General features: G+C 38.4%; 1 protein-coding gene across 1 annotated transcript; it reads right to left on the bottom strand.

The window, feature by feature from the left end:
- Positions 1–213: 213 nt before the first annotated feature.
- Positions 214–8661, bottom strand: LOC122767791 (monocarboxylate transporter 1-like). Its single transcript, XM_044023262.1, has 5 exons — positions 8370–8661; positions 4991–5259; positions 2206–2349; positions 1233–2006; positions 214–1132 (listed from the first exon to the last, which is right to left on the bottom strand). The coding sequence occupies exons 2-5, from the start codon at positions 5205–5207 to the stop codon at positions 897–899; spliced, it is 1371 nt and encodes a 456-aa protein (XP_043879197.1). The 5' UTR covers positions 5208–5259; positions 8370–8661; the 3' UTR covers positions 214–896.
- Positions 8662–9995: the final 1334 nt, after the last annotated feature.

Here is a 9995-nt window from a genome sequence, read left to right as displayed (position 1 = left end):
ACCCAGTTAAATCGGTGTCCTGTTTACCTGAGTTACCCTAATCCTAAAATAGACAGATAGATAAAAGCTATGCTGTTACTGTTTGAGTAGTAAACAGTAACTTGTCATTTTAGTAACATTTCCTTCATCCAAAATGCTTATTACATTTACTCAAATATGGATTTGTAAATGTCATAGAAAAACAACTTTATATGTATAAATCATACAATGGTGTGGACTAGATTTGTCAAATTGCAGTTTATTTCATTTTCTGACATGTATTTCATAGTAACTTGTAAGTAGTACATGTTCCTCTCAAGTGAATACATACAGCTATGCAACAAAGTTCAAGCTCCTTATTATAAAACGTTTGTAATACTTAGCAATCCTCAACAAATTAACAAGAAAACATTTTAAAAGAGGAAATGGGAATTGGCATGATTCATTTCATGTGACATCAAGTAGAATATACAAAGTAATAATGGCACTAATGGTGTTTACAGATGGTAAACCGTGTTATCACAGTAAATTTCTTATCACGCATTTTAGAAGGTAATTATATATAATGTGCTACAGTGAGGGTAAAGAGTTTTTATACAATCTGAAATTTAATAAAATAAAACATCATATTAATATATAATGACATACAAGGTGAGGCAAACTGGAATAGTCTACAAAACACATATATAATCCCTTGAAGAATATTAGAGGTGTGATATGCATCTTGTTAAATGGATTTTAAAGGGCTTTAATGTATAAATATTTTACATAGTGTTGCAATGAACCTATGATTTTTATGGCAGTCCTCACAAACAAACAACACATTATAGAACAGGTGATGAGTGTTTATCGGAGTATATGTGTTTTTAAAGAACACACACCTCAGAGACAATAAAAAACTATCATAGCATGGTGTTTTAGACACTGTCTTCTCTCTTCTCACTCTCTGCCACTTCATTAGCAGCATTGTCCCTGTTGGACCTCTGTTCTCTACCTCCCACCCTGGCCCTATGCTCCTCCTCTTTTTTCTCTTTTTTCAGCAGTCGATAGTTTAATCCCATGCCAAAAAACAGGAAAAAGCTGGAAACAATGAGGAGTATCCCGCAGCCCTGGTACGTGTACTTGTAATCATGATAGATATCTTTGAACCTTCCTGTAAAAGACAAAACAAATCAGCTTACAAACAGAAACACCCATACATTAATCATATTGTCAGTCAATTTAGAAGGTCATATAATGGATGATGTACTCACCAAGGAGAGGGGGCCCTAACAACACAGGGCCACACTCCACAATTGTGACCAGACCAACAGCACTGGAGAAACGCTGCGCTCCCACCAGGTCCATTAAGGTCTCAAAAAGCACTGAGCTTAACCAGCCAAATGCAAACCCAAAGAAGATAGCATAAATGACAAAGCCTTTGTAGTCTACTGACATTGGAGCGAGAACGTGGCACACACCATTGTACAGTACAGAGGCTGCAAAGAAGTACTGTATTCTGGGCCGCACCCATTTGGTGTTGGCCACCATTCCCATTGAAGGCCGGGCAACCATGTCAACAAAGGCCAGCACAGACAGTAAGAAAGCTGCCTTTTCTTTCGGGATATCTTTACTTTTCGCATAATTACTGAGGAACACCAGTGGTGCAAAGAGGCCGAAAAACATGATAACATTGCCCATGATATAAAGTAAAAACCCTCGGTGCTTGAACAAAGAGAGGTCAATGAAACTGTTAATGATCTGCATGCAAGTCCTCCTTTCTGTGGTCCTCTCTACAGGCTTGGGTTTTGGTCCTATAGGTCGCATGAGGGAACCAGCGACGCAGCAGTTGAAAAGCAAACCACCAAGAATCAGGAAGCTTCCTCTCCAGCCAAAGTGGTCAAAGAACCAGGTGTTTAAAGGAGCCAGGGTGGAAAGAAATACAGGACTGCCTGCCATGGCAAGGCCATTGGCAATGGGGCGCTTCTTGTAGAAGTACTTTCCAATCATGGTGAGAGCAGGGTTTAGATTGAAGGCCAATCCCAAGCCTAAAAAATCAATTAGAAATGTGTACAAGTTACATTTTTCAAATGTAAGGATTTATGCATAAAAAAAACTTGTGTTTGGTATTTTTCACATGACTATATTGATTAGAACACTAGATGGCAACAGCGCACAGATGGGAAAAAAAATGGGTGAGTCATGGCAAAACTTTACAGTATAAAAAAAGGGGGTAAAAATAGGTACCTCCCACCACACCAATACAAAAGTACAGGGCTTCAACAGAATTGCAGAATGAGGCAGCAACAAGGCCCAATCCAGACAGGCACCCTCCTGCCATCATAACAGGACGACTTCCATATTTATTAACCAAGATGCTGCTGATAGGACCTAAAACAGCAGAGAAACAAACAGACACATTCATGTTAAAAGCTGAGGTGATGATTTTGCATGCAATCATCAATGCACACTTCTATATACAACCACCAGAGGGCTCTGGTGCCACAGCTGTGGTATACCAAATTCAACCAACTTCTGCAATTTTTTTTCCCTTTTTGTCAGTGCTGCACTGCAGTGGATGTGTTCTCATGCCATTAATATTGCAAACTGTCAGGAAAACCATCAACGCTGTAATGAAATAATCATTTATTTGGTTCTCAGATTCATAAAAATTGACAGAGGAATAATTTGTTTGTGAATTCTTCCTAAACGGACTCAAAACTCATTTTAAATGATTCTTAGAGGTACCCCAGTTCAGACAAGTGGGTGGGGGGTGTATGTGCATGTGAATATGTGTGTGTGTGTGTGAGAGACAAAGAGAGAGGGGGAGAGAGAGAGATGATGATGAATGCACCTTGGATTCAACATCAATTCAAGAAAATCACTATGACTTGTAAACAAATGCCAAAAATGAATGTGGGCTCCAGGTCACAAAACACCATCTCCATCTCCAGCCTATAACAACTGGCCTATATGAGTATGAAGGTCCATGCAGTCTGCCAAAACTCTGCACTACCCAGCAAAGCTTAATAGAAACTGACAGTTTTTGTTTAGAGGTTGTCCAGACTCATTTGCCAGCACGGTGCAAGACAAAGGGTTTTTAAATTGTGATACAGGGAGACTGCACTCCAACAATGAGTTTTTTCCGGGTTGCTCGGAATAAAAAGGTTGGAGATGAACCAGTGTAGAGTATTGTAAATGTAATGAATCAAAAATGGAAAGAGCACTAAGTATGCAGGAGTGTGGTTGTTAATAAACTCCCGCTGAAGTGCTCAGAAGGCCTCAGAAACAGCAGCGGAGTCACCTGTCATCTTCTCGCATCACTGATTAACACCTTTATTGTCATAGTTACATCTATCTTACTGCTTTATACATGAACAAAATGACTGTTGGAGGGTTTTATTACAGTTTAGGCCTTTCAATATGCAACTTATTCATGTGCCTATTTTGCTATTTTCATTGAATTGAGAGAATGTCTATTGTGATTTGTAAAATCTACTTTTTTATATGTTTCGGCAGCATAATCTATAGTCAGTGTCTGTTTAAAGCATAAAACAGTGCTTTTTAAAAGGCATGTGAAATGTTCTCTCTTCCTTTCTTCCACATCACAGAAAACATACAGAACTGTTTTATGTACTTTTTTGTTACACCCCTATATAGAACACTCATAAACGTGTTAGGACGAGTGCTTAACTCACTTTTGTGGATAATTAAATTAGGTAGACAGAAGCTTAAAACCATAATGTGAAGCGAAAAACAAAAAACATTCATGTTATTTTCCCTATTCAATTCATGTCCTCTTCTGCGTAATAAGTAAGTAATCATGCAGTGCCTAGTTTAATGCAATAAAGCATGATTCCTTTAACGGGTTATATCTGGACACTTGCCTTGAACACCATGGAGATGTAATATAAAGTTTTTCAGAAGTTTTATGCAGTAGATGCAGTTCTAACTTAACTAGAAAATACTGTCTACTTTAATTTGATTGCTTGCAGAGCTTGCAAATAAATTTCACCCTCATGCTAGAATAGGAGGATTCAATATAAAGTGTTTTATGTGATGCTATAGTTTCCACCTCACATCAGTTTGGCACAATATAGGAACTTTATTGGAACTCTCTGAGATTAGAAAAAGAGGTTAGCGTCATGATTTTAAATAATTAAAATGACATTAAAATAAAACGAGGTGCAGTGTTTTGATTTCAGAGTTGGAGGTCTTGGGGGAGCTCCTTGTTCATCCTTTCTTTCGTCTCTCCGTGTTGAATATCACACATGAGAATGAAGCTCTGTCATCATGGGGCTTCATGGCCAGAACTGTGTGACATCACCCAGTGTTTAATTCAACTGATTAGAGTGGAAACACAACCGAACCCTTGTTGGTCTTTCAAAGGGAAGCAATCAAAGGGAAAGAGTGCAGTACAGGGATAAACCCCATTAATGTGCCCCAGAGACGGATTATGCTCGACTTTACTGTATTCTTCAGTCGGGCTAGCGCACTTTTGTTTACTCTTCGCATGAAATGTTTGATTCTAGCAGTGTTATAATTCTTATTTATTTCACATCATGGTTTCAATAAAATTTTAGTGCAGATCATGCACTCATTCATTGTGTGGGTCACAGGGAGCTGGAGCCAATCCCAGCTGACATGAGGCGAAGGCGGGGTCACACCCTGGACAGATCGCCAGTCCACCACAAGGTCAACACGAAGAGACAAACAATTTATACATATAACAATTTGTGCATGCATTAGTCTCAAAATCTGAATGTCATGCTCATTTTAAATATGATCAAATTTTCACACGTTGAGTTTCATTTGACCTGTTTGAAAAGCACTGCATAAGTTTGATCAATTGATTAATTGATTGGTGTCTGTGTTGGAGCACAAGTAAAGGATTGGCTTTCACCACAACACTGCCGGAATAAATCTTTTACAGTGCGGAGTGACAGAAATCGATTCAATCTATAAATCCTGATGTGCTAAATGTCAAACAAACCCATGTTTTTCAGGTTATGCTTGAGATCGTATAGCTCACCTCCGCCATACATCACTGCTAACATGATGGAGGAGATCCACGACACTTGGCTGCTGGATGCGTTGAAGATCACCTCAATCTCTTTGAAGAAGACTGTGATGGACTTTGGAAATGCATAGGAGAAACCAATGGAAATGAAAGCACCGACCACCACCATCCATCCCCAGCCACCTTCAGGGGGCTCATACCCTTGAGGACCACCAATGGCAGGTGCCATTGTTGCTCAGAAAGTTCCTCTTTAAGTTCGCACAGTCAACAAATATGACAACCTGTTCAGGAGAGAGAGAAAAGCACTTGGTTAGTGGGATGTTTAAAAGGTACCACTATGAACCATAATGACGCAAGGAGATCATGTTATTACTGAAGCTAGTTCAAATATAACAATCCACCTTTGCTGTTTGTTACACAGGATGATACTAATGCCGATCACTGGCATTATGATTGTGATTTATTTATTTTGCATTTATTTTATTGTGTGTTGTTACCTAGGTAGAATAAAAAATGCAAAAATAAGAAATTGCTAAATGACTACTACAATTGTGTGCAGTCCTATTCAACCTTTTAACCTCTTTTGATACAATGGTAGCCATGTTCCTTATCTTTGTAACCTCAGTATTGAATGCAATCTTTTTTTATGTATATATATAAGCCCACAGATGTAGTTTTGTCTCATCATAACTAACCAGAGTAGCTTTAACTTTCACACATTCACCATCAATATGTGCATAAGCTGTTCAGTACAGATAACTCACTCTTGTCTACAGACCTGTGTACAGCACATCTGAGTACCTCTGCTTTGCTGATACATTGTGCATACTTCCAAAGATCAGATTTGTCACAAAAGGAAAAGAGTTTAAGATCAAGGATGCTATTTTCAGCCCCACTTCGCATTGAATTGCTCCCTGCATGATATTGACAGAGCTCCCACCCACTGATCGTCTACAGTCTCACTTTAGAAGTGATTAATAATACGAGTCCATCCACAGCGTCAAACAGCTTACTGTATTGTATACACAGAGGAGACTATTTGAGCAGAACATTGATCAGGCCGTAAATGCAGGTTGAATTTACACCACTCAAAGGCTCAGTGTGATCCTTGGGACTGGGTGATGATGTAGTGTTTTCCAGCCAAGAAGGGCTTGATTTTGTTGATAAATTAGTTTAGCGCTCTGGAAACTTATTGGATAAGCCAGTTGTGTGCAGCAAGTAGTGAATATTTAATGTGTTAAAGAACTTTTGTTATTGAGCTGGGATTTTAGCTGCTGCTATGCAGCTGTAAATGCACATTCTGCATTATTCCACAGACACAATAAGAGGGTAATGGAAAAGAAGTAGAAACTTGGATCTCCTCTTTATTTATTCAGACATTGTGGATCACAATAATTACACAGTAATCACTTGGGTATAGGAAGTAAATTCTGCATATAAGTTCTGTATGTTTTATTGATTAGATGAGTAAATATTTTTGCATGTAAATAAACAATTTCATGTCTGCAGGAAGAACACACATGTTGCTTTTTGGTAACTTATTGGTGTAATAAGCCTACACACAGAGATTACCTTTGAGCTAGGGTTCCATGTGAGCACATTTCTACTGTGGAAGAAGGTCACTTGAGTTTGTCTGAGGTGTTAAGATCACATTTACACCGACTAATATCAAAAATAAATGTATTGTTGATAATAAATGTATAGTTTTTTGTGTATGGGGCTAATGTAGGTTATCTAGCCCAGGGGTCTCAAACTTGAGGCCACTGAGCATCTACTCTGGCCAGCAGGGGGCCGGTCAAGTGAAAACATTTCAGTAATAGGGTGGCCGATAGAGCTTAAATTCATATCGTGAAATTCCACTATGATATCTCAACGAAAAATAAATAAAAGTGTCTGTGTTGATGTGCAACAATGCATAGTACACAATGACATTGCATTTATGATGCAAAAGTAATCTACTGCTAAAAAATAACATACCAAAATAACCCGATATTAAGTGGTGGGCCACATGAAATTTCAGAGGCCTCTGATCTATATAGACTATAGCAGAAGGGCTCTCTTCAAACAAACAGCATGCACTGTTATTAATACAATATTAATTACATTATAATTAACATATACAGTATACAGGACATGGTGTTATTTATTTGACTTCATTACTTTACTTTATAAGCCATTACTGGTTTCTACCACTGAGGCAACAGACAACTTGGAGCTGTATTATTGATCTGGTTGGTTTGGTCAGTGTTATAAAGACTCAGCAGTAGCAAGACTCCAGTAATGAGACTGGTATACTTCTTTTCTTCAGAGTCAGTGCTGAGTTAAGCAACCCTGCATACAAAAACACAGTAGATACTGAACACTATTCATTTTCTTGTTTTGGATACAGAATAATCCAGGTCATTCGTGCTGTAAAGAGAGGCAGCAGTGGCAAAGAGAATAACATAGTGAAAAGCAAGGGTTACGGGAGATCATTATAAATATGGATGGTGCAATTTTCTATAGCTATTATTATACTGTACACTTCTAGAACAACTTCTAACATCATACTGACAAGTTCAAGACAAAACATTTTCTATTTTAGCTTTAATTAATGAATACATGGACTAGGCCTATTTCTTAGCAGTTAATACATATCAACATTCAAATTATGTTAAATTAATGATTTATCATTGTAACATGCAACTGCCACATTTCATGAAATTTAATTTTCACCATTCTAATTCACCTGAAGCTGAGGATGGTATCATCTCAAATAGGACAGTTTTCTAGAGTCATTTTGTGTACTACCAGTAGGAATGATAAACTCCAGCACTGACATAGGTGTTAAATAGAGGGACAAGGTGAGACAGACAGACAGTGAGCACAAATAAAACAGATAATACATTTTATACAAAGCACTGGTTGTTTGGCCTGTGGAGTGGAAAAACAAAATCTAACATTTCAGGGAAAAGTGGACAGTTGATTTATTTACTCCAGGTAGGAGAAAGACTTAAGTAGACAAATGGGCTACCGTTCTCTCTTCACACTGTAAAGGTCTAAATAAAGCATTCAAAATGAGTGGCCTTAAAGTGCCACTTGACAACACACAGATATCAGCACAAAGCAGGGTGGGCCCAGCAGAGGACATGAACAGAAGTCAATAAACCAAAATTAGGAAAAATGCAACTGATTTAAAGATCCTGGTCATATATATTCAACATTCATAGGGTTTGTTTCCATAGATTCTTGATCGTAGAATGTTTGAGAAAAAAAATAAAATTTTGTCGAATAAACAATTCAATTTGTCATAGGGCAAGAATGGAAAACAACGAGCAACTGAAAAAGAATATCCAAGTTGTTTGTTTTAAAGTGATGCCACTGTGCACATTATCTTTGTCAAGCGTCTTACCTTGGCAGAAATTCTCAAATCAGCTCTGCAGATAAACAGCAGTCTCCGTGGCAAACTAACACACTGTCAACATTATTGAAATGGACTCTGTGTGCCTGAACATGTATGAAATACACAAAAAAGGGGAAAAAAAATATCACTGCATAGGTTCACAGATACTCCAGACTTGATATGTGGATCTTGATCCACTGCGACAGTCCAGCAGTTGCCAGTGGAACCTCCACCTCAGACTTCATCGGCTTCAAAGTGGAGAAGTTGGGTTTCTTCAGTGCCCAGGTCAAACAGCTGGACAGCCTGGTCACAGTGGTGCAGGAGGGTGAGGTCAGCCATGTTCTTATAGGCTGTGGGAGGCTTAGTTTTGTGCCCCCACAATTATTTCTCCACCCCTCTGTCATGTGCTGAGCTCACACACACACACAGTTTGACTCCATGGCCCTATCGAATAATGTCTGCACTCTCAGAGATAAGATGCTTTATAGGACACTGGTTTCCTGCATTTGCTGATTCATCTGTGTTATTCAACTTAATAGTGGAAGTTGTAAGTATAAGAAATCTACTTAACTTAACATTGTTTACTTCATCCACCTGAAAGAAAGATCTCTGAAACCCTCAGAGGTCAGACCTGGTCGAGCCTTTATCCAAACCTCCCAGAGGAGACATTAATGACTCAGAGCTTGGGAAAAGGAAAGGCTTGAGCACTGGCAGTTGTTGAAAACAGTACTTGCACATTCTTGACACCCTTGATACATTATTTCTCTTTGTTACACTGTTTTATGTTGTTCCACTCCATTTTTCACTTCTAAGAACTTTTATTACTTAGAGGTCTCTATAGAGTGCTACCATAAGTTATTGTTCTTGCTGCTCCCTCACTGAGAGGATCGCAGAGGCACTCGCAGAACTCGAGACTGTTCACTGTCCTAGCTCCCAAATGGTGGAACGATCTCCCCATCGACATCCGGACAGCTGAAAGCCTCCACATCTTCCGACGCCGACTAAAAACACATTTGTTCCGACTCTACCTCGACTAAGACGACAAAAAAAAAATAAAAAAAATAATAATAATTGTATTGCACTTATGACTAGCACTTCATAGTTTGTTCTACTTGAAGCTCTTACTTACTTCTAGCTCTTATTTGTACCCAAATGTTTAAATGCACTTTTGTAAGTCGCTTTGGATAAAAGCGTCTGCTAAATGACATGTAATGTAATGTAATGTAATGCATGGGCTGGGAGGAATGGGAGAAAGACTTGGGCCAAAGATTTTCATGTTTCCACATGTTTTTTTTTGTTTGTTTTTGCAGTACTATGATGAGCAAATTCCCAAACTTCCAAATAGCACAGCCCATTTTCAATTCAAAGGAAATCTTTTGTGGCCCCAAAACCTTTAAAAGTTGCAGTGTGTATTTTTGGATTATTTTAGGTTGTTGTTGATGTTAGTATACTGCTTCTGTGTCCTTCATCTGGAAACAGGTTCTGTCGCAAAAATATCAGACCTAACTGAGGGAGCATTTGTGTGCATACACTGGCATAGCAAGCAGGGGAAGCAATAATTGTATCCTGTTAAACCACTTTTTTATTGAAAATTGATGCAGTACAGCTTCAAATCACAACTATATGGATATAACA

Source organism: Solea senegalensis, linkage group LG4 (genome assembly GCF_019176455.1).
Source record: "Solea senegalensis isolate Sse05_10M linkage group LG4, IFAPA_SoseM_1, whole genome shotgun sequence".
In the NCBI taxonomy this organism is placed as follows: domain Eukaryota; kingdom Metazoa; phylum Chordata; class Actinopteri; order Pleuronectiformes; family Soleidae; genus Solea; species Solea senegalensis.
Note: the sequence above shows the minus strand (reverse complement) of the source record. Positions and strands in the feature narration are given on the sequence as shown.

What these genes read in the sequence shown, in the direction of transcription:
- LOC122767791 (XM_044023262.1), bottom strand. Translation starts at nt 5,207, where the DNA reads ATGGCACCTGCCATTGGTGGTCCTCAAGGGTATGAGCCCCCTGAAGGT. An exon ending in AGCAGTGATGTATGGCGGAG is followed by an intron (nt 2,350 to 4,990) that starts GTGAGCTATACG and finishes CTGCTGTTTTAG; the next exon opens with GTCCTATCAGCAGCATCTTG. An exon ending in TTGTATTGGTGTGGTGGGAG is followed by an intron (nt 2,007 to 2,205) that starts GTACCTATTTTT and finishes TTGATTTTTTAG; the next exon opens with GCTTGGGATTGGCCTTCAAT.